The sequence below is a fragment of the Capra hircus genome, chromosome 21 (genome assembly GCF_001704415.2).
Source record: "Capra hircus breed San Clemente chromosome 21, ASM170441v1, whole genome shotgun sequence".
Lineage (NCBI taxonomy): Eukaryota > Metazoa > Chordata > Mammalia > Artiodactyla > Bovidae > Capra > Capra hircus.
In genome coordinates this window covers 22,472,662-22,497,309 of record NC_030828.1, presented here as the reverse complement: position 1 = coordinate 22,497,309, position 24,648 = coordinate 22,472,662, and the positions used below count along the sequence as shown (strand labels likewise).

General features: G+C 49.7%; 1 protein-coding gene across 2 annotated transcripts in view; it reads left to right on the top strand.

Moving 5' to 3' along the window:
* HOMER2 (homer scaffolding protein 2) overlaps positions 1-24,648 on the top strand; it is a 126,177-nt gene that overhangs the window by 35,664 nt on the left and 65,865 nt on the right. Inside the window, exon 1 of one of the 2 annotated variants that reach the window (XM_018066348.1) lies at positions 846-1,040. The exons of the other annotated variant lie outside the window; for it this stretch is intronic. Within the exon in view, the coding sequence (XP_017921837.1) occupies positions 1,036-1,040 (5 nt within the window). The 5' untranslated portion in view covers positions 846-1,035. Of the gene's footprint in view, positions 1-845; positions 1,041-24,648 lie in introns of those variants that run through there. 2 annotated transcript variants of the gene reach the window in all.

The following is a 24,648-nucleotide window of genomic DNA, read 5'->3' as shown; positions in this document are numbered from 1 at the left end:
ATGCTTGCTCCTCGACTTTTGTTTACTGTCCTGAGTATAGAAATACTGCCCAGGCTCAGGTGGGCAGCATGTTCTCAGGAGAAAATGATCCTGTGAAGGGCCCAGAGTGGAGATGAAGGTTAGGTTAGTCCCGTGCCGGCCTTTAGTAGGGGCTTGGGACCTGACAGGTAGACAGAGGACTCAGCCATCGCTCTTCTTGAAGCTCCACCCTTACCATCTCAATCTCCTTTGCTCTAAGCCAAGTTGATTAAACCTCCTGAAAAGCGATTATGCTCTAATCGGGAGACCCCAACCCATCTTTGCCCACAGAAGAGCCCAGAACACCTGCGGTGGGTGTAGGATCCGGAATTTCATGGTGAGGGTGCCCTGAGCCAAACCCCTGGAGTGGACCCGCAAGATGAAAGGGAGCTTCAGGGGGGCACACGGCCGTGCCCATCGCAGATTCTGAAGACTTTGGGCTCAAAGCTGAATATATGTCCTTGGGCAAGTCACTTCCTCTCCTGGGGCCTCGTTCCTGCAACTGCAAACGAAGGGTCGCCCAAGTCCCCTCAGTCCCACAGGCTGAATGCTTGCTCTGGCACTGCGCCAAGCCCCGCGGTGGGCACGGGGCGGGGGAGTGCCAGTGCCGTGTCTCCAAGGGAAAGGAGGGGGAGCCCGGGAGGCGGGTGGCGACCGCGGGGCGGCGCCCGGGGACACCGTACACCCCGCCGTGGCCCCCACCCCTTGGCTGGGCGCCGAGTCCCGGGGGCCACAAGGTTACGTAAGGAGCCGGGCGGGGGGAGCGGGGCGGGGCGGGCGCCGCCCGAGCGCGACCGCCCAGCCCCCGGCGGCCCAGCCCCCGCCCTCCCTCCCGCCCGCGCCTGGTGGCGGCGGCGGCGGTAGTGGCAGCCGCGCAGACCCGCGGAATGGAGCGGCGCCGGGGCTGAGCCGGGCGCGTAGGGGCCGCCGCATGTGCTGCGCGGGGAGCGGCTGCAGAGCCGGCGGAGAGCGAACGCGAGAGGCCCCGTCGGAGCGGCCGCCGGAGCAGCGCCGGAGATGGGGTGAGTGAGCCCGCGCTGCGCGCAGAGCGCGCGGCACCCCGAGGGGCTGCGGTGCCCTGGCTCGCGTCCCTAGGCTCGAAGCCCCCCTGGGCGAACCGGCCTGTACGCCCAGCACTGGGAGACTGGAGCCAGCGCGCAGCCGGCTCCGGAGAGCCTGGGGCCGCCCGACCGCGCGCTCTCCGCCCCGGAGCCCGGACACCGGGCAGGGGCACCCCGGCCTGGGCGCGGACTTTCCGCGCAGCGCGCGTGGCCTTCGCCCTCTAAGGCAGCCCGGGCGCGGGGGCACCGGGCGGGGACAAGCACACTGGCCGGCCTCCCTGCTTCGGCCATTCCGCCGCGGTCCCTTCGCTCCAGGCGCGATCAACTCCAGGGCCTGTGTTTGGGAGTCTAAGAAGCAGTTTGTCTGTCTCCACAGTTGGGATTTATTACGTACAAAATAGAATTCGAAGTTTTCCTGGAAAGGGAACACACCAGATAACAATAACCCCCCGCATAGGAATAGTGGACTTTATGCTTTGAGATGACGGAGGATGTGTAGGTAAGGCTTCAATCTTTGAAACAACTGAGTAGATGCTCAGGAGAGAAGTTGAAGCACTCTGTCGAAGTGACTAATGCATCCGAGTATATAAAGTAATTTAAAAAGCAGGACTGATTTCTCCTTGGCGTCTCTCTGAGCAGTAGGCGCTGTGAGTCAGGGAGCCGCTGCGCTAATAACACAATTAACTCCGCGCATCTGCTCGCCCGATGTAAGCTCATATTGATGATGTGCTGTACAGGTCCTGGGAGTGGTTGTTATTCCCATTTTACAGATAAGGCAGCAGAGGCCTGAAGTGGTTGGGTGACTTCTCCCAGGTTGAGCAGGCAGCTGATGAGTGTTTGTAGAATGACCCCTCAGCGCAGGGGCAGAGCCGCCAGCGCAGCCTGACTGTGGGCTTGGGGTGGGTTGGTAGTGGGTACCTGAAGGGGAGTTCCTGAATCTCTATGTCCCCTGCTGCTGAGCTGAGTGCCCTTCACTCATTCCTCAAGACCTAAAGACTTCTGCGGGGTGCTAGGTCTAGAGAGCTTGCTTTTCTGGGCAGGATTGGTGAGCAGTAGAAAGGGGAAGGGTCCTCCTGGTGATCTGACCAGGCTTCCACGGTGGCTTCATTGTGCCTTAGTCCTTACCAGTTTGTGGAGTCATTTTACCCAGTGAATTTTTACCTCTGGGGTCTGTAAAGTGTTTGGAGGAACCAGAGGGAGGCTGAAATGAATTTTGAGAAGGGAAGTGTGAGAACTCCAGACCGACGTGAGCAGGTCAGAGGGGACAGAGAGGAGCCTGGAGATTTGCTGAAGACGCTGGTGCTGATCCAGATTTCACACGGAGGAAGCTGTGAGTGGTTTTTACCAGAGGCACCCTGGCCGGGAAGCTGTTTTCCTGTAACATTTCCAGTGACCTCTTGGTTGGCTATGAAACGGCTGCTCTTTGTGCAGTGGGAACCTTTGAGGTTCTCATATTTCATACTTTGAAAAAAAATGTATAGAAAGAAGGAGTTGGCAAATGTAGGTCTCAAGATGGAAGATAAAAGGAACCTGGTAATTTTAACTCTCTCTGTACACCCCCTGCCCCCACCCCCACTCCCAGCCAACACAAAACCAACCCAACACGCTGGCAGAATCAAAAACAAATATTGAAGCTCCGTGGTTGAGATCAAATGGTTCTGTGGAAATGAAAATGTTTACTCATAAAAGCTTAAAGAAAATGTCAGAAAATAATTTTTGTTTGTAGAGAAGCTGGGAGGAGTAGCTTGGGGATTTTGTTTAAATACTGGATATGTCTTTCATGTAATTTTAACATCATCTGATAAATGTCTGTTACTCACTTCTCGTAGGTAAGGGTTGGTTGGTAACTCCTACCTACTTCTGCCATTTTTAATATATCCACCTCTTCTATAATTTATGTGAACATACAAACCATGGCTGTAAATTGAGATGGAGCTAAGGGCTGGGTAAGCTATTCACACAGAGGAGGGAGCCATTTTCACCGAAAATAGAACCAATGTCATCCTTTCCGAGAGGTGAGTAGGATGGAGGGGGATGAACTAAGAAAGGGCAGCCAGTAGAAAAGCTTGCTGTGATCCTACAGCTTTGTCACAGCCCTACTGTGTAGACACGACCAAAATTTAAAAGGAGGAAAAAAAGTCAAACCTGAGTTTCTCTCTCCCCCACTTAAGATGCTTTTCCTCATTCAGAAGTTCACTGCTGTTTCCCGCTTCTCTTCTGAGAAGTATTGTGCATTGCGTATCCATTTCTCCAGTAAAGTTGTGTTTTCACTCCCCCAGGAAGTTGTTTCCTACTTTCTTCCTTCCTCAGGTCTCCCTCTTCTCCCCTGACACACATCTTGCCTCCCTTTTCATTGACAAAAGACAGCCACAGTCCAAGGAAGAGCCTCACCACCGCCCCCCATGCCTACAGTCCCGTGTGTGGCCACCCCCATGTTTTCCTTCCTACCTGTTGTCCTGCCAGAGGCTTGCCCCTCCTGGAGGACCAGACATCACATCCCCTTTCACCTTGTCAGGGAGCATTTCTTGTTTTCTCCCCTCCGTCTGTCTCTAGGGTCTTTCCCATCAGTGTACAAACATGCTTTGGTTCAATGCTGTCCCGTGGAACTTTCCACACTGATGGAAACATTCTTATCTGTGTGGTCCAGTACGGTGGTCACCAGCTACCTGCAGCTGTGGGGCATTTGAAATGTGGCTAGGGTGACTGAGAGCTAAATTTTTTAAGTTTGAATAGCCACACATGGCTAGTGGAGCCTCCATGGTAGACAGCACAGCTTTAGCATCTCTCATTTCATTGGGTTGGCCAAAAAGTTCATTTGGGTTTTTGTATACCATCTCATGGAAAAACCTGAACGAAATTCTTGGCCAACCCGATACATCCCTGTCCTTCTTCTGTTCCACTTCTTTGCTCCCCTTTACCTGAGAATATCTCAAAAGAGAAGCCCGAAACCACCATCTCCATTCATCTCCTCTGCCTGCCATTTGTTAGCCCTTCATAGCCTGTAGTCTGGCTTCTGTCCCCACCTCGTCACCAGAACTGCCGGGTCACTGATGGCCTGCATGTTGTCAGACCTCTGTCCTTGTCTTCCTACCCTCCTAAGCAGTGTTCCTCCCCTGTGGCCACTCCCCCGCCTCCCCTCCACACTCTCCTGGGCTTCTGCTTCCCTTCCCTATGATTCCTCGTCAGTCTCCCTGCTGGTTGCTCCTCTGTCTGACCTCAGAGTGATGGGGTTGCTTAGGGACTGGTCCTGGTTCCTTTTTGCTGTCCACCCTCTCTTCCTTGGTGATGTTATCGCATCCCTCCATGGCTTTCAATATATGCTGGCAACCCCCATATTTGTATTTCTTTCTTTTTTTAAAAGTTCAGTTTATTTATTTGGCTGTGCCAGGTCTTAGTTACAGCCCTTGTGATCCTCCATCGTTGTTGCAGCATGTAGGATTTTTAGTTGCGGCACTAGATCAGGGATCTAGTTTCCTGACTAGGGATTGAACCCAGGCCCCCTGCACTGGGAGCTCGGAGTCTTAACCACTGGACCACCAGGGAAGTGCAGTCCATTCCACTGTATTTCTAACACAGCCCTTCCCCAGGGCTTCCTGCTGTTGTTTATGCACAGAGCTCCCCAAACCTCTCCTTCCCTCTGTCTCTTCCATCCCCAGTCCTTGGCCCCACCGTTCACCCACTTGTAAGAGTCATCCTTGATTCTTCTCTTTCTCACCCCTGATATACAGGCTGTCAGTGGGTCCCCGGGGTTCTGCTCCTGGGATATTACCTGGGGGTGCATTCACCTCTCCCTAGAATCACAGCTCCCACCCTACCCCTGGCCATTTGCCTCCATCCTGGACTAACTTCCTCACAGGCACCCCCAGCATCCACTCTGGGGTGTCTCCAGTCCACTCTGCACATGGGAGCCCAGGTGATGAGTCACGCCACTTTTCAATCAGGTCGCACCCCTCCGTGCCTTAAGCCCCCACCAGCCGACAAGAGGTTGTCCTGTGCCATCTCCTCCCAGCCCCTCTGGCCTCCCTCCCTGCCTTCTGCTGACCCTGGCCTCCTTTCTTTTCTTGCCCTGCCTGGGAGGGCTTTGAATTCGTTCTTCCCTCCACCTGGAATGCTTTTGCCCCAGTTCTGCAAAAGCCTTCCTCCTTCTCATCCTTGGCATTTGGACATCGAGATCACCTGCTCAGGGTCTTTTCTAGCCACCCCTGTCACCTGCCGTGGTGGCCACACTTTGTTCCCACCATTGTTCACCACACCTTCTGTTGTTTGGGTTCTTTGTGCTTGTTTATCATCTGCCTTCCCCAATAGCATCCCGAGAGGATAAAGTATTAAGTTCTTCACCAGTGAATCCCAACACCTGGCACCATGTCTTGCACCTAATAGGCTTCCAATAAATTTTTTGATTGAGTCAATGCTTGAAGTGGTGGGCAGCCTTGCCTGGACACCAGCCTAGAAGTCGTGATAATTTCTGGATTACCTTTTATATAGCATGCTTAATTGAGAGTTGCAAGGGCCAAGAGAGAAGGAAATCACATTTGGAGACAGTTTTCTTTTAATGCTGAAGCACACTGTTTAGCTTTTATTGTGACTTGGGTTAATTTTCAGGCTGTCGGCTGTCACCCGAGCATTGGGGTTGTAAATTGTCTTTCTACCCGCCTGCAGAAGGCTAAGAGAAAAGCCAGCTTGTGTGCTGTTGTGACTTTGGGATGATTTTGTCAGTGTTTACACACAACATCTACTGTATTTCTGTTTGGCTTCAGTTTACACTCATTTGTTTTGTTCAGCCAAGATTACGTTGCACTTGGTTATCTAACACCGGGGGCCTCGCTTGGTAATCTATACTGGTTTGCTTTCTTCTGATGATCATTCCTTCTCCTTTAATTTTCCACTCCTCCTGAATCACACCTAATTTCGTAGTTCTTGCAAGTTAGAGACTTTTGCAGAGGGGGGGTTTCGTGTTGACTAAAATAAATAACAGGCTCTCGAATATATTGAGGAAACTTGTCTTCTCTTGGTTCTGTTACGGGTTTCTTTTGTGTATGTGTGTGTGTCTTTTGGCCACACACCACGGCTTGCAGGATCTCACTTCTCTGACCAGGGATTGAACCCCAGCCCGTGGCAGTGTAAGTGCAGAATCCTAACCACTGGACCACCAGGGAATTCCTCGGTTGTGGGTTTTTTGGTTTTTGTTTTAATTTTATCTTTGGCTGGTAACTGTGTCGCTGCTCTAGGGCTTTCTCTAGCTGTGACTAGCAGGGGCTCCTCTCTAACTGCTGGGCATGGGCTTTGCATTGTAGTGGCTTCTCTGATTGTGAAGCACGGGCTGCATGGTGCACAGGCTTCAGTAGTTGGGGCGCACAGGCTGAGCTGCCTCACGGCATTTGGGATCTTCCCAGACCAAGGATCAAACCTGTGTCATCAGCTTTGGTAGGCAAGGCAGATTCTTAACCACTGGACCACCAGGAATGCCTTGTTGTGGGTGTTTTAAACTTGGCTTCCTGAGGTCTCAAGCTTGTCGTCTGTAAGGCAATTGGAGAGTCTGTTGAGGATCCAGGATGAGCAAACCTACCAGTTAGTTGCTGCCCTTGTGGAGTTTATATTTTAAAAGGAAAACATAAGCCACATACACAAGTGCCAACTATATGTGTGAGTTTAAACAAAATGCTGTAATCCATAGGGTGTCAGAGGAACTATCAGGGGAACATAAGAAAGATTCCCCAGTACACTAGGCAGAAATGCTTAGGGAGACCCTTAACATGTAGGATCATCCTCATTGTTTAGACAGTCCTTAGTGTCACCCTTCATGTCAGAGCTGGAAAAATATATAGTGCTTGGCATCGGGTAGATAACAAGTAGATATGTGCCGAATGAATGAATGACTCATTTTGGGTTGACTTTCACTTTGGGAAAATGCTGTCATGCTTATTGGAAACAGTCCTGAAACTCCTGACTTGGTTTTAGGATGGACTTGAGGGCATGTTTGCTGCTTGTACACAGTTCCCTGAAGGGGGACCTAGAACAGAAAGGGGCTTTGTTTTTTGTCTCATGGCCTCAGTGGTTTGTGTAAATTATTAGGTTTCCTTTCTGCAGTGGCTTCTGGGGAACCTAGGAGACAGAAGTGTGGTGACCTTATCACATTGATGAGATCTCATCCTTTACGTCTATTCTTCGCTCAGTTTTTTGACCCTGTCCTTGTTTTGCCTTCACTCTTTCACTAAGTAAAAAAAAAAAAAAAAAAAAACAGGAAATAGCTTTGCTTTTTTCTAATTATAAAAGTATTACATGTTCATACTAAAAAAATAATAGTGTAAAGAAGAAAGTGAAAATTACTTGTCATCCCACATTGCAAGGATAACCTCCATCAGCAATCAGACGTCCATCTTCACAGACTCTTTTCCATGTATACATGTCTCAGTGTCTAGGTAGACATTTATGTAGAGCAAGCAATATCAAAAAATTGGATATTTTTATCAAAATAGAATCATGTCACACGTCTCTTTTGTAACCTAAGTTTTTCAACTTAAAATACCTTGAATGGACATCTTTCCCTGCTAGTTACTATAAATATACACCATCATTCAACTCCAAACCTACTTCTGATTTATCATTTTGCTGAATTTTATACATCTCTGCAAACCTGCTGAAATCCTTTTCTAGAGCAAGGCAGGGTATAAATTAAAATATAAAAGCCACATTTTGATAATCTTTTAAATGAATTACTGAAGGAAAGAAATGGTAGAGGAGACCAAGATCACAATTAACATTAGGTAATTTGCAGAGACAGTGTAATTTCGGATGAGTCACCGCTCCTTAGTGAATCCTGGTAGGAACACCCAGGATCCATCGTGGTTGCTAAGGGTGGCTGGTGGACGAGGACCCAGCTGCTCAAACTGTCTCTGCTTGTTTGGAAATATTAGGGCAGAGTAATTCTGCTGTAAGACCTAGAAGAGAAGACTGCTTATAAGCCGAAAGCACCCATGCCCACCCCTTAGACGTCTTCTCTGCAAAGCCCTGTGTCTGCTGGGCATCAGGCCCCTCCTGCAGAGAGACTTCCCTTGTTGAGGGGATTGACAAGAATGCACAGTCAGGGAGGTCGGTGCAGTCCCTGCTTCAGTTGTCAGGCAATTAAAAAAAAAATCTGGATAAATCCTGGGACAGATTACCTATGCCAGCATTAGCACCTAAAACCTTTGGGAAAAGACTTCTTTTGGTATATGGAGTGGGGATGGGAGCTCCTATTCCCTTTGAAAAGAAAAATTCCTTGCACTTTTGTCAAAAGTGAACAGCACCCCCAAACAGAGTTACAATAGAGAAAAAACATTCTTCAGAATATTAGAACTCTCAGGTGTGCTGGGTCCTGACCTTGAGAGTTAGACTTTTTTTTTTTTCTAACATGAAAATAAATTAAGCACAAAGGAGCCTCAAGAGGAGTTGGGGCCAAGAGCTGCTGATTTGCATGGGTTTGGATCCTTGGGTCCCCAAGCCCCGCGTGTTCTCTGCCTGCACTTCTAGGTATTGTGCGCATGGCCTGCCCCCACCCCCAGTCATATTTATAGGCTTGGAGGTGCGTGTTGGCAGCCAGAGCCGGCTTCCTAGCGGGGTGTGCATTGTGTGGGAAGAGTGTCAGGTTGGGAACCTCTGCTGAATGTACGATGAAGCCTCCCTCCAGTAGTTCTGCCACCGGGGACTGTTAGTCATATGGTATCATTCTGATAGAATTTATTTAAATTATATTTCAAATTAGCTTGTTAGAATAAAAATATGCATGTGGGGAACACATTTAGACATTTGTCAACGACTGGAGATTTTTTTTTTTAATTTTTTATTCACAAGCCTGGTTGATAGTCGTCTTATTCTTCTAAGGAACTGGGGGCCATGGCATCCTCCACCCTGTGCAGAAAAGCTTAGGATAAAGCATTGCCACCAGCCGAAGCAGTTAGCTTAAGAGCTGTGCATTAAGAGACCCCGGTAGTTGCTGTTTAGTGGCTAAGTCGTATCTGACTGTTTTGCAACCACATGGACTGTAGCCCACCAGGCTCCTCTGTCCATGGGATTCTCCAGGCAAGAATACTGGAGTGGGTTGCAACACCCTCCTCCAGGGGATCTTCCCGACCCAAGGCTCCAACCGAGTCTCCTGTACTAGCAGGCGGATTCTTCACCACAGAGCCACCTGGGAAGCCTAACAGACCTCGTAAACAGTGCTAAATACCCAGGTATCTCCCAGCCAAGTGGAGGCTGCATCCCAGCTGCCGCCAGGACTCTGACCAGTCCTTTTCGGTTGCCTTGTTCTGGGAGGTCTTGGTCCAGCTCTTGGGTGATGAGTAGGACCATCCAACCAGCCTTTGTCCTCCTTCCTCCCCTTGTGCATTGGGGGATGTCTTTTCTGTGGGTTACAGGGTAGAGTTTGTCCACAGGGATCCAATTAGTGAGGCATATTGCAGACCCTGCTGCCCTGGCATTGGAGCCCTTTTGGGATTTTTAATTGGGAAAGCTTTTAATTGGAGTTGTTCAGATAAATGGAGAATGGGAGGGTTGCTTTGGTGTCTGTTGTCCTGTGGGAGAGGGGTGATGGAGAAGGTCCTCTTGGGGATGAGGAACAGGTCCTCCTGTTCTGGGAGGCTCTGAAGGGCAGGAGAAGGAGCTCCTGGTAGACATGGCTGATTTCAGCTCAGTTGGTCTGAGGACGAACTCTCTAACCCCTCCAGGCAGACTGAAACTAGAACTGGCTGTCTCAGCAAGATGAGTCTGTTGTCATGGAAGTCCACCTGTCTGGAGACTGGAGAGGATGCTGAGTTCAGATCCCAGCCCTCCTGGCTGGCTGTGTGAACTTGGACCAGTCATTTTATCTCTCTAGCTTCACCATCTGCATCTATCAAAGGACTGAGACAACTGGCTAGTAAAATGTGTGCATAACGTTTAGAACACTGTTTTGGCACATAAATGGCTTCCCAGGTGGCACTAGAAGTAAAGAATTCATCTGCCAATGCAGGAGATACAAGAGATGAGGGTTCCATCCCTGGGTCAAGAAGATCCCCTGGAGAAGGAAATGGCAACCCACTCCAGTGTTCTTGCCTGGGAAATCCCACAGACAGAGAAACCTGGTGGGCTACTGTCCATGGGGTCGCAAAGAGTTGGACATGACTGAGCACACACGTATACTTCACGGACATAAATATTTCATCAGTGGTGCCCAAGTTCTCTAAGATCATCATGGTCATTTCTGCCCTGGGTGGAAGGTCTACAAGTGGCTCCCGATGTGCCTTTCGGGGATACATGGTTGGACTTGGTCCATTCCCAGGCCCTCCTCAAGTCCTCAGCTGCTCTCTCCCAGTCCTGAGTATTGTCAGAGTTGGTTCTTTGTCATCATGTGACCCAGAGGATATGCAGTTTGTCTCCTGAGGCTTCCACTCATATCACTAAGCCTCTCAGTTCGTGTGGGTGGAGAAATGTTACTAGCTAGTGGACAAGAAAGGCAAGGAAGCTGACCCGCCTATCTTCACAAGAAAACTAGTCTACCAGCCAGTTGCTTTCACGGGGAGGTGCAAGAGTGGACCAAAAACAGAAGCCAGAAATCAGTATCTCCCCATTGTGGGGGGCATCAGACTAGTGATTTGTGCTGCTGGTTAGGGAACCCTTCATTGTATACTCATTCACTTATTCATTCAACAAATCAGGGCCATCTGCCTTATGTGCTGCGAACAGTCACAGTGATGGCCCCATGATGCTCTCAGTCTAGTAGGGGAGGTAGACATCAAGCAAACGTTACCTAGTGAACTAACATGGGAGGTATCAATATGGGGCCATGGCCCATGTGGACTAGACAGTAATTGGCTTCAGGGTCTCATATCTCTGATTCCCACCCACTTATATGGATCTGAACTCCTCTCTGATCACTCTTCATCTGTTCATCAGCTCTGGTAACTTTCTTTTTAAAAGTTATTTATTTTCAAATTTTTTGGCTACACCACAGGGCATGTGGGACCTTAGTTCCCCAGCCAAGGGTTGAACCTGTGTCCCCTGCATTGAAAGCACAGAGTCTAAACCAGTGAACCACCAGGGAAGTCCCTCCTGTAACTTTCTTGGCCATCCCTTAGCTTTTGAGCACCTTCTCTGGGCCAGGCGACAGGATGACAGAGGCTGTTGGGACAGGGTTCCTGCCCTCCCAAGGGAGATGGATGGTGGGTAGCTAATTAGGACAATGAAATAGCCTTTTATTGAAATGTCACTAAGGATAAAATTCCTAACTCTTTGAGAAGTTGCAGAAGGCTTCTTAAAAAAGGTGACTTTGGAACTGAGTCTTGAAGGGTAAGGAGGAGTTTCCGAGGCAGACAGAACTGCAGAGCAAAGGGAAGCGTTGAGATGGAGAGGAGGCAGTAGAGTGTTCAGGTCAAGAACAGAGACCTCGGACTCAGGCCTGGGCTGGCTGTTCGCTGGCTATATGGCTTGGAGCAAGATACTGACCTTTGTGAGCTTCAGTTTCCTCATATGTGAAATGGGACTGATGATAGTACCACCATCATAGTGTAGTTGTGAGGATTGAACGAAGCACACACTGTGATGTGCATTAGCTGTCAGTAGTGGGCAGGGAGGTGAGAAAGAATGTGAAGTGCATGGTGAGTGTGGAGAAGGGGTCAGGAGCGTACGGACATGAAGGAAAGGCCTTTGTGCTACATGTCTGAGACTTTATCCCATAGGTGGCAGGGGGAGCCAGCCATGGGTGAGGCTGGAGGTGAGAGGAGCAGTTCGTCTTGGTACCTAAGAATGAGGCCTGAGTCCCAGGCAGTAGCAGGCAGTGGGCTCAGAGAGGATGAGCTAACTTGGGTTAGGAGGCAGAAACATGCTATGTCCTGTGGAATTTTGACTTCAGTCTATAGGTAATGAGGGAACACTCAGTTTTGAAGAGAAGAACATTACTTGTGTTAGGAAAATTATTCCAGAGATGATAATGAAAGGTAGCGCAGAAAGTTGAGAGATTGGAGGAAAGAGACCTCATAGAAGCTAGCCACAGTCCAGGCAAGAAGTGTTGAGAGCACAGAGCATGTATGGCCCAGATTTATATATGTAAACCATGCCCTGTTCTGTGCTGGATTGTGGCAGCTTCTAGGAGTATATATAATACAATAAAGCAGAAAAATATATGTAAGGCACTTTTCCAGAGATGAGAGAGTGAAAGCTTGAATGTCTTTCCTATAGAGTTGCTAAATCAGGACACAAACTAAACTATTACTTAATGAAAACTTAGTGGGTTTGAGTTAGTATGCAGAGTGTGTCTATACAATATCTCATTTAATTCTCACAACAACCCTCACTTTCATAGTTGGAGAAACTGGGCTTGAGAGATTCAGTAATCTGTCCATGCGCACAGCCAGGAAACCAAGCTCACGCCTATTTGAGAGCAGAATTCGTGTTCTTAAGATGCATTTTCTAGAGGCCAAAGGCACCCCGAGAGTCACATGGGAGGTGGACCCACAGCTCTTGATTGTGGTAACGGGAGAAAGGGAGAGGCGGAGCTGCCAGCGATGCAGGTATTTCTAGACTGTTTGAGTGGATGGTGGTGCCATTGACTGAGATTAAGAACACAAGAGGAGATGCATTTTAGGGGAGAGAGTTGATAAGAGTTTAGTCTGGGTGAATATGGTGAATTTCCACTTGTAGTGGGTCATGTGTAGTGGCCTCTATCAGTAGAAATTCAGCTCTAGCACTCAGCAATTAGGGTAGAATCAGAGGTACAGATTTGAGAGCCATCACCTCTGAGATGGACTTGATCACCCAAGGAGAGAGTGGATCAAGAAGATGAAGATGGGAGTCTTCCCTGGCCATCCAGTGGTTAAGGCTCTGCGCTTCCAGTGCAGGAGGTGTGGGGAGCTGAGATCCCACATGCTGCGCAGCACAGCCAAAAAATAAAAATAAATAAAATAACAATAAGAATAATAAAATATTTTTTAAAAAAGATGAAGATGGAACTCTGGGAAAGGGCACTAGTTGAAGAGAAGGAAAAGAAGCCAGTGGGTGAGACTTAGAGGTGATGATACTGGAGGCAGGCTGGGGGAGAGCAGTTTTGCGAAAGCCAGGAGAGAGGAGGCTGAAAGGGAGGTGTACTCAACATGGGTGAAGGCCTTGGGAAGCTGGGTGGGGACCCAAGGTGCATGCTGTTAAATCCCGCTGTGGGGGTGGGAGAGTTAGGGCACTGATGGACTTTAAGAGCAGCTTCAGCCAGGTGTGAAGGCACAAATCCATCTGCAGTGGTTTAAGGAGTGAGTGTACGGCAGGGGAATAAAGAAGTCAGGCTAAGGTGGAGGATGAGTCAGGGTAGTAGGAAGGCTGATTTTCATTTCATCAGTTGAGCATGTTGGGAGGCTGAGGGGGGAGTAGGAGTGGAGATTGAAGATATTAGAGAAAGGTGACAGGCAGTGTGGTTGGCACAGGGAAGTGGATGGCAGGAAGGAACTAGAACAAGAGCTTTATGCTGGGAGGATCACCCTTAGAGACCAGGCAAGGCGCAGGTATGGTGGCATTTTGAGGCTGAGGTGGAAAGGGGATGAGGGAGCTGGGTCTCCTGGCTTTTCCTTCTCTGTGTGAGCTAAGCAATTGATCTGAGAACGAGGGGGTAGATTAGGAAGAGAAGAAATGGTTTGATATAGCTGACTGTGGGCAAATGCAGATTTGTGAGCAGCCTTGCAGTGCCCACTGGAGACTGAGGAATGTGTTGGTAAATGTGCTAGTTGCCAGCATGCGAGGTGACCTGGGGGCAGGAACAGAGGCAAGCAACCCCAGACCCAGGGGCTGGGCAGTCAGAGATGGCCAGCCCAGTTGGACTCCAAGTGCTTTACCTTCTGCAGCCCTGGGGGATGCTGTATGGAGGAGGGGAGAGCCTGCTTCATCTCTATCAGTCACCTCTCTGCCCTTGCTTCTCCGAATAGCTAGCCATTGTTCTGTTGTTAATAATCTTCCAGACCTTTCCTAAAAAATGCATTAAAATTTTTACCAACACGACCTCTTTGAGTAATGAGATCTGTAAGTTTATTAACCTCTGTGAGAAGTAGATATCCTTGCTCCATGGGAGCAGATAATCTCTTGGAGAGGATGAACATTAATGTGGTGACCCAGAGGGTCAGCTCAACACCTGAGGGCACAGGCTTTTCTGTGGGGATGGCTCATCTTGTGCCCTTGCCCCCATCAGCTGACGTGACATGTGCCCCATGGAAGGAGGACTGGGCACTTCTGCATAGCCCTCTCCTTGGTCCCACTCTGAGTCTTGCAGTGGCCTGAAGTTGAGACAGTCAGAGAAACCAGCATAGCAAGACCTCGTCTCTTTCCTTCCTTTCTCCCGTGTTTTGCTCTGCTGGGTCTTCCTTGTGGTGTTTGGGCTTCTCTAGTTGTGGCACTCGGTCTCAGTTGCCCTGCGGCATGTGGGATCCTGGTTTCCCAACCAGACGTCAAACCTACATCCCCTGCATTGGAAAGCAGATTCTTAACCACTGAACCACCAGGGAAGTCCCCTTGTTTCTTTTGCTGAGTCTAGTTCTCTAAATATGAGGAGGGGAGGGTTGGGCATGATAGCACTGAGTTGTATGCAGACAAGAATATCTAGACAGTAGGTCTGTTCTTAGAGGCCCAGGAACCCACTGGAGTTGGAAGGGCTTTAGGACATGTGCTATATGACCATGTTGAAACACATCCTCTGTTGTTCCAGTGGCAGCCTTCAAATCTGCACATGTATTGGACAGTTGGCATAAGCTACTTGCAGGGCGTTCAGCTAAGGAGCAGCAATCCATGACTTCATCCTCATTAGTTTGGTGTTTCAAGTCTGTTCTAACCTCGTCTGAACTACTTGCCGTCAGTGTACCTCAATGCTTGGCCTGTGCCTCTCTATGTTGTTTATCACATAAAGTTGATTATAACACAGTGTTATATCAACATCATGTCATAATCTGCTTCTTCCCACCCTTGCTAACTAGACCAGCACAGTCCCATAGAAATACGAAGCCACGTATGTAATTTTACATATTCTAGTTTCCATTTAAAAAAGCAAAAGAAACAAGTGAAATGAATTTTAATGTATATTATTTATTTATTTATTGGAGTATAATTACTTCACAGTGTTGCGTTAGTTTCTGCTGTAGGACAAAGTGAATCAGCTATAGGTAACATCTATCCCCTCCCTCTTGGACTTCCCTCCCACCCCATCCCACCCCCTCGGTCATCAGAGTACTGAGCTGAGCTCCCTGCGCTATAGAGCAGGTCCCCACTGGCTTACTGTTTACACATGGCGGTGTGTATATGTTGCTGTTTAGTCACTAAGTCGTGTCCAACTCTTCTGTGACCCCGTGGACTGCAGCCCCCCAGCTTGCTCTGTCCATGGGGTTTCCCAGACAAGAATACTGGAGGAGGTTGCCATTTCCTTCTCCAGGGGATCTTTGTGATCCAGGGATTAAACCTGTGTCTCCTGTTTCTCCTGCATCGGCAGGTGGATTCTTTGCCACTGAGCCACCTGGGAAGCCCCAGGAGTGTATATCCTGTCAGTCCTAATCTCCTGGTTCGTCCCACTCACCCCTCCCCACCCTCTGTGCCCACATGCCCACTCTCTACATCTGCATCTCAATTCCTGCCCTGCAGATAGGTTGATCAGGATCATTTTTCTAGGTTCCACCTATATGCATTAACATACTACATTTGTTAATTCTAACAGATTTTAGCCAAATATGTCAAAAAATATTATTTTTAACATTTAACAATTTAAGTAGACACGGCCCCCCTCTTATTTCCATGGAATTCTCGTTCTAGTGAGGGAGAGATTCCACCTGTCTCTGCCCACTCCCAGCCCTCTCTCCCCCCTGCGAGCATCCACAAATAAAATAGCTGCAAGTTGTACTCGGTGCCATGAGGGAAGGAAGCAGGGGCTGAGCCCAGCTTGAGGGCGTATGTTTATGGGCTGCCTCCGAAGAGGTGACATTTAAGCTGCTCTGTCACGTGAAGAGCAGGAGCAGATCGTTCTAGGTGGAGGGAGGGGTGGGGTTAAAGACCCAGTGTGGGAAGGGCCTGCCCAGAATGTTTCAGAAACTGAAACCTGCGGGGCCGGCTGGCAGCGAGGGAGGGAGGGGCGCCCAGGCCAGGGTTGGAGAGTGGGTAGGCATGAGGGCAGACCAGATCTCATAGGCTGTGGCATGGACGATGGCTTATATTTGAAATGCTGTGAGAGCAGATAAGACTGAAGGGTTAGGACAGACCTGTGGGTGGTTAAGATTCTGTACTTCCAGTGCAGTGGATGTGGGTTTAATCCCTGGTCAGGGAACCAAGATCCCACATGCCAAGGGATGCTGCCAAAAACAAACAAACAAACAAAAGACAGAAAGGTTTTAATAGGCCTGTGACAGCCCTTCCTATGTTTTAAGAAGACTTCTCTGGTGCTCTGTGCAGAATGGATGAAAGGGGATAAGACCTGAAGCAAGAAGTGACAGGGCTCCTGTGTTCTAGTTCAAAGAGGATGCTGGCTGAGCCTAAGAAGGTCACGGAGGGAAGGCGAGAAGTGAGACTGCAGATGGTTTGGGGGAAGATTTGTTAGAGCTTTCAGAGAGATTGGTTATAAGGTAGAAATAAGGGGGAGGGAGGGAATGAGAAGGATCCCTTTGGTTTGGGGTTTAAGCAAGTGGTGGCCACTTGACGCGCAGAGCTGACTCTTTGGAAAAGACCCTGATGCTGGGAAAGATTGAGGGCAGGAGCAGGGGACAACAGAGGATGAAATGGTTGGATGGCATCACCGACTCAATGGACATGAGTTTGAGCAAGCTCTGGGAGTTGGTGATGGACAGGGAAGCCTGGTGTGCTGCAGTCCATGGGGTTGCAAAGAGCTGGACACGACTAAGCGACTGAACAACAATAAGGTGTAGGGAAGCCTGGAGGAGCAGAAGGTGAGGGGTGGAGTGGGAGACTCAAGGTCAAATGGCCACATCATGTTAAGCTTGAGAGGGTGTGTGGAGCTGGGCAGAAGGCAGGGAGTTAATGTAGCTTGGGTTCAGCAGAGGTCAGACTGGAAGAGACTGGGCGACTTCTTGATGGACTGAGAGGGAAGGCAGAGGAGGAGAGGGCTCAGAAGTGTCCATTTTCCAGGTGGCAGTAGAGCAGGCAGAGCCAGCAAGAAAGACAGAGGAGGAGAGCCCAGGGAGGGAGGAAGGACAGGGCTGTGTCTCAGCCGGGGCTTGGGTGTCAGTGTTGAGTGCTGCACCAGTGACCTAGGGCTGAGTGGTGTGGTGGCTGGTGGTGGCCGTGACCTGAATCCAGACAGCGGCGAGTCAGGTGGGCCAGGCACCAGGTGGGCTGGAAGATAAATGGGACGGGGGTTGTGTGAGGGAGGTGTGGACCACTTTCTCAAGTTCTTGATTGGAACTTCCCTGCTGGTCCAGTGGCTCAGACTCCATACTCCCAATGCAGGGGACCCAGTTTTGATCACTGGTCAGGGAACTAGATCCCACATGCCGCAACTAAGACTTTGCATGTGTGTGTTAGTCACTCAGTCCTGTCCGACTCTGTGCAACCCCATGGACCATAGCTTGCCAGGCTCCTCTGTCCATGGGATTCTCCAGGCAAGAAGACTGCACTGGATTCCCATGCCCTCCTCCAGGTCGTCTTCCTGACCCAGGGATCAAACTTGCGTCTCCCACATGGCAAGCAGACTTGTTACATCTGAGCCACGAGGGAAGTCCCTAAGAGTTCGCATGCTGCAACTAAAAGATCCTGCATGCCACAACTAAGACCCAGCGCAGCCAAACGAATGAACGAGTGAATGGAGTTGACAGCTGAAGGTACAGAGTAATGAGATAGTCACATGAGAGGCTGTGGGTAAAGGGAGAAGGTATTTAAGATAGGAGAGCTCCAGCATGTGTGGATGCTGGCAGGAGTGCTGCCCAAGAGAAGCAGGGTGACCCAGGGGCCTAGGCCTTACGGTGACAGGAATAGGGTTCAGGGCATCAGGGGAAGATTGTCCCTTGGAGCAGAGAGAGGGAAGGAGGCCACAGTGCGAGCAGATGGAGGCAGGTCTGGGTGTGGTGGAAGGTGCTTGAGCTCTAGTCCAGGACTCTTGCTTCTCGCCAGGATGTATGAGGCAGGCTCATTAGCTCAGAGCAAGGGTGGAGGACTGGGGATGGGAATCTGAGGTGAAGAAAACAGAGTAAAATTGTCTGGGACCGGGTGGCCAGCCTCCCAGAGAAACCTAGGCTTTGTGGGTCATTGCAGAGAGACAGTTTGAGGTCAGAGAACATGCATTTAAAGTGAGACACGTCCACCCAGTTTTGTCCACCCCATTGCTTGGGTGTGGACGCAGAGGAGGCAGGTGGCAGAGTGCATCAGGTTGGGAGGCAAGGAATTCCCATAGGGTGGGGAACAGTGACGGTCTGTGGGGAGGGCATGGGCCATTCAGGGAAGAAAGTGAACTCGCTGAGGGGCACGGGGAAGAAGGCAGTGGATGGGAGGCGCTGAGTCCAGGGCAAGGGGTTTGTCCTGTGGGTGGGGGTGCTGACAGGAGGTGGACAGAGGATGAGGCAGGCTCAGAGCTAAAGCCCCCATTGGTGGCAGGAAACACTTGGAGGCTGGCACGGGTGTGGCAGGGGGCAGGTGACTGGAATGGCCTCACCTCCAAGGGCACAGACAGAGCCACACTCTGGGGGCCACGAGGACACCAGCCGCCCAACTCCCCTTGGGTTCCACTTTTGTGGAGGATGAGAGGAATGGACCGGCTGTGTGTGGCGGGGCAGTGCTGTCCTCATGGACTAGCTTTGTGTCAGTTACAAAGCTTTGTGAAGGTGAAGGGCGTATTCTGGCTGGACAGCTGGTCCTGCAGGTTTCAAGGATTTCAGGAGATTTGAGAGTGTAGGGAGGAGGGAAAGACTGGCTCCAATTTAGCAGGGAGGACCAAGAGCCTGGATGATGCTGGGTGACTGGGAGGGTGTGGTCCCCTGGCTGTCCCCCAGGTAGAGGGATGAGAAGTGAGATGTATCTTTCTGGGCATGTGAAAGACCTGGGGATTTGAGTTGGTGGTGAGTTCCCTGTGAGTCAGCCCCAGTGATGTGGTTGTCTCGAAGACTGGCTAAAACTTTGAAGCTCTTAGCTGAAATATGAAATAAGTAGAGGTGAGGGGTCTGCTGCATGTGACATCCAGAATGTTGTGTTTAGTTCTGGGTGCCGGAGTTCCTCTGATTTAGGAAGGAGAGCAGAGCTGGAGGGGTCTGGCCACATGTTTCCTAAGGATGACACAGAGAAAGGTTTCTTTTACTTTATCTGTTTGTCTTAGTTGCAGCACATGGGATCTTTGTTGTGACATGCGGGATCTAGTGACCCGACCAGGGATCGGACACAGGCCCCCTGCATTGGGAGTGTGGAGTCTTAACCACTAGACCACCAGGGCAGTTCCCTGAAGGAAGGTTTCTTAAAATAAAGTTTCTAGGGCCTTCCCTGGTAGTCCAGTGGATAGGAATCTGCCTGCCAACGCAGGGGACATGGGTTTGATGCCTGGTCAGGGAAGATTCCACGGGGCAGCTAAACCCACGAGCCACAACTACTGAAGCCTGCATGCCTAGAGGGTGTGCTCTGAAACAAGAGAGCTCACCACAGTGAGAAACCCACACACTACAACTAGAGAGCAGACCGTACTTGCCACAAGTAGGGAAAGCTCATGCACAGCAACAAAGACCCAGCACACCCAGAAATAAATAAATACACAATTTAAAAAAATGAAGTCCCTATGTGCAATTCAGGGGTCTGTGAACGCCCATCCCCACAAACTGTATGGAGCACTGTATATGTGCATGCACTTTTCTAGGGAGGATGGCTACAGTTTTTGATCAGATTTTCAAAGCAGTCCTTGACCCTAAAGAAAGGCCTGTTGAAAGGATTTGGGCACGTTCAGCTGAGAGAAGAGAGAACTTGGGCCAAGAGGCAGGGGCAGGAGAGAGCGGCTTCCACGTAGAGGACCACTGCCATTTGGAGGAGGTGGTTTGCTCCTGTGGCCACACCTGGATGGACTGGGACCAGAGGGAGGGAGGCGCAGGCAGAGGGTTTGGCTCCATGGGGGCTGAGGGGGCCTGAGCGCACCTGGGTGTACACGGGTGGGGTGTACACAGGGCAGAGACAGAAAGAGGTGGCCTGTGATGACTCTGAAACCGTTGTCCAGACCTTCTTGTTCTGAGAAGCAAAAAGCTCTGGGCTCTGCCAGGCTTTCTGTAGGGTGAGGATGTGGTGGTGTGGGCTGAGCTTCGCTGGGAGACGTGAAGCCCCTGCAGTGGCTCAGTGCAGCTCAGTGAATGAGTGCTGAGGCCCCCAGAAGCCTGCCTGCCTTTCCTCAGACAGTGTCCTCTCAGGAGTGGGCCCCTCGCCCATCCTGGGCCCTCAGTGGACCCCTCTGTGATGTGGTGTGGTGAGCGTGCCCTGGGCACAGACTTGAGGGGTGCCTAGCCCTAGCCCACATCTCAGCCAGGGCTGTGAGCCCACCTTCGCGGGCCCTCAGGCGTCCACCTTGGTGGCCTGTGTATCTCTTCCAGGATGTGGAGTTGGGTGAGACAGTCTCTGAATCGGGCCTGGGGTGGAGCAGAGTATACTAGTTCAGGGTCCCCCTCCCTCCCCACACCCAGCATGCTCCCAAGAAGTTCCTGGCCTCCCGCCTGACTTTGGCACTCACAGCATCTGATCTGCTAAGTCTGAAAGTGACTCCCCTGGGACAAAACTGAAGATTAATCAAGTTTGACTTTTGTCAGAGCTTCCTCTTTTATTTTTTCTCCTCTCAGTTTTTTTTTTCTTTCTTTCTTTTTTTTTTTTTTAAAGCAGGCATGTTTCACCAAAGATGGAAAATCCTGGAAAATTGGAATCCCACCACCTGATTGAAAGCCCTATCACTGGCTTCAAGGGAGGGAGCTTTAAAAAGCCACTCCTTGGCTTCTCCCATGAATTTTAAATATTCTGAAAGCTTTGCCCACAAAGGCAACAATGCCTCATCCCTTGAATAATTAAACAGAGCACACTGGGGACGGCAGGACAGCATAGGCCCAGGCACACCGTTCCTCTGGGAGCCTCCTTCTCAAGTGGTCCTCCTCGCAGAGAGATGGATGCGGCTGCAAACAGCCGTCTTTCAAGCAGTGGGTAAGGTTGGCACAACCCTGGCAGCGTCACGGAAGCGGATGAAGGTGTCACGTGATATGGCGCATGTTTTCCCTGAGATACCGCCATCCAGCAGCTGTTCGCAGCGGCCCTCTGAGGTCTTGGTTGGTCTTTCTTGCCCCTTCCCTGCCACGTGACTGCCCATGCAAGGTGTCCATGGCCTTGGGCCGTACCCCCAATCTCCCAGCCACTGTAGTATTGACACTGGTTTCTCTGTGTACTTGGTGGAAATTTCTGGAGACTCTGTGAGGGCAAGAGAAGGCTTTTTTATCTTCTGGCAGCTGACCCTCCCCTCAGAAGCCATGGTGGCATCTCGGAACTGGCCGATTATTTCCTGGCTGTTTTCCTGTTCCATAATTACACAGGCTCTTTATCTGGGAGGCCACAGAATGGTGTGCTGGACAGACAGAGGTTGTGCCAGACGGTCACTGTGCTGTCTTACTTGAATTCTGTGGAAGATTGAGTTTTGCTGGGAGGAAAGGAAGGAATATTTGTTGATTATCTATAGGTATTATTTCATTTAAGCTTCATGTTTTATGGATAAAGAAATGATTTCAGAGAGGTTAAGTTACTTGGCTAATGTCACACAACCAGCACATTGAGTGGGCTGGTGGTTATGTATGTTGTCTGACTCTGAGACTTGTACAGTTCCAGGAGAAATGAAAAACACTCTTTGTTTCAAAAGTACAAACTTGAGGTCTAAAGGAAGAGACGTGTTTAAGGAAGCTCTGTTAGCACACCTTCCAAACAGCAGAGGTTAAGAGCAGGTATCTTGAGTCTGTTGTGAGCACATAGCCATTCACACAGCTGAGTTTTCTTTATTTAAAAAAATTTATTTATAGCTGCACTGGGTCTTCATTGCTGTGTGTGGGCTCTTCTCTAGTTGAGGCAAGTGGGGGTCTGCTCTCTAGCTGTGGTCTGCAGGCTTCTCATTGCGGTGGCTTCCCTTCTTGCAGAGCCCAGGGTCTAGGTGCTTGGGCTCAGTAATTGTGGTGCACAGGCTTAGTTGCTTCGCAACAATGTAGCATCTCCCTGGACCAGGAATCAAACCTGTGTCCCCTGTATTGGTGGATTCTTAACCCCTGGGCCACCAGGAAAGTGCCTCTTTCTTTCCTTTTTAAATCCAAAATGTGCTTTTTGTGATGGTTTCCCACTCATCTGGATTCAGGGTGCTTTTAATGCTGCTTCCATCTGAAAGAGCGTCCGTCTGCAAGCCTGGCTGTTCCTCTTGTAGGCTGGCAGAGGACAGTGGAGCAGCCAGCACGCGAAGCTAAGTCTGTGCCTGGCTAGAGATGGCTGTAGTATCCTGGGCATTCACATCCATGAGGTGGGAACTGGGGCTCCACACCAGGCGCTTCTTCTTGTGTGTCCTCTTCTCCTCTTCTGGAGAGGGATGGAGGGGATCGTTTGTGAGAGGCATGTTCTGGTGGGGAAGTCATCACCACCGGAACACAGCCAAGTTTTATACAGATTTCTTTCACCCTGAATCTACTGAGCCATTCCTCCGTCTTCCTTTTCTCATCCTTCTCTCTTCCAGTTTCTCTCAGCCCTTTTTCTCAGACCTCAGCAGAGGTTCTCAGAATGACTTAATTCTTTACCCTTGTTGAGTTGTATGTTGCAATCGACATCTATTAAGACGTTGTTCAGATCACGTAATAGGAGTCCAAGTCCCCAATAAGTAAACCTGTTAGGCTGGGTCTGTATCTGATGACTTACTTCGATATTAATCTTGACACAGGGCAGGGTGGTAAGATCACCAAAGCCCACACTGTTCTCACCTGCTTTTTGGCTGTGAATCGGGATCTTTCTCATATTTGCCAGGGGTTCAGGTTTTAGCTGATTGCCTGCATTGCTTGTCTCAGAGATGCACAAGAACTTTTCGTTTCCCCAAGTGTTGTAGCTGCTTTGTTGCAGCTGAGGTTCTCCTGAATGGAATAGAAGGACCCGCCTGTCAGGAACCTGAGAAGCAAGGTACTTGAATGATGTGACTTTCAGGACTGGTTTCCCCAGCAGCACTTTATCTCTGTAGAAGAGGGAGATTTTCAAGCTCCTCCATCCTGGGTGAGAGGTCAGACTAAGTCTGAAGTAGTGAAATTTGGTTCTCTTTGTGCCTTTTACAAAAAGTGTTTGGCTTATTTATGTGTCTTTTTTTCCTGGAGCAAATCTCTTACCCATGTATGGTGAAACTAACCTAGTGAGCCATGAGTTCAGTTTGAAGAGGAAGTCACAAACTGAAGTTATAATCTGACACCCAGATAGGACACTTCTCTGGTGGTCCAGAGGCTAAGACTCTGCACTCCCAATGCAGGGGTCCCGGATTTGATCCCTGGTCAAGGAACTAGCTACCATATGCTGCAACTAAGAGTCTGCATGCCACCACTGAGAGTCTGCGTGCTGTAACTAAAATATCCTGCATGCCGCAGGTAAGACACAGGGCAGCCAAAACAAATGGAAATACTTTTTAAAAAACCCAGTTAGGATCTTGTTAAGTGTTTTTTCCAGAGAGGAAGTTCATGATTGAAGATCCTCTCCATCATGCTTTTAGAATGAATTTTTTCAGGTAGCCACTGAAACTATTCTTGATGACAGGTAAAATGAGTACCCCCCGCCCCTGCGCCCCGCCATCCACGGGATCAAATATTTGCACAGTGGCATCAGAAACCACTGTATGCGCTCAGATCTCTATGTCTGAGGGCTTCTGATGCTTCGTGCTTAGGCTTATCAGAATCAACAGCTTTATTTAGGTCACCTGTATTCAGGTGCCAGTCAGTGGGGACAGAGCCAGATCCAGGCAGTCTGGGAGGAGATGACCCTTGCAAGCAGCCAATTTAGCCCAGCAACGGATTTCTTAAATCTGAACTTTGCTCCTCCATTCTCTCAATTAAGTAATATTTACTGAGTGCTTCCCGGGGTGACTAAGATGGATCTTGGCCTCTGTCCTTGTAAAGCTTACAGTTTAGCAGAGGAAATGGATATTGAATAATTATGCAAGTGATTAAAATTCATTCATTCATTCAATAAGTTTGTTGAGTTTCTGGTGTACCAGGTGCTGCTCGTGGTGCTACAGGCAGGAACCAGAAAGACAAAAGTCTCTGCCTTACTGGCCCTTACATTCAAATGAGATGCACGATAAATCAAATGAAAACAAGTAAATTATGTAGCATATTAGAGGTGGTAAATACTGTGAGCAATAGAGCAGGGAAAGATGATTGGGAGTAGTAACTGGGTGGGGTGGGTGAGTGGGCACCAGTTGCAGAGAGTGGGGTGCATTAAATGAAGATTATTGATCGGTTTCGAGTTAGTGACAAGGAGTTGGAGGGGCTGAAGGCAGTGCAAGCAACTGGCAGGCCAGTTGGAGGGATCATGTGTACGTGCGTGCGTATTGAGGTGACTGAAAATCAGGACGGGAGTCGTGTAGGAGAGATGGCCC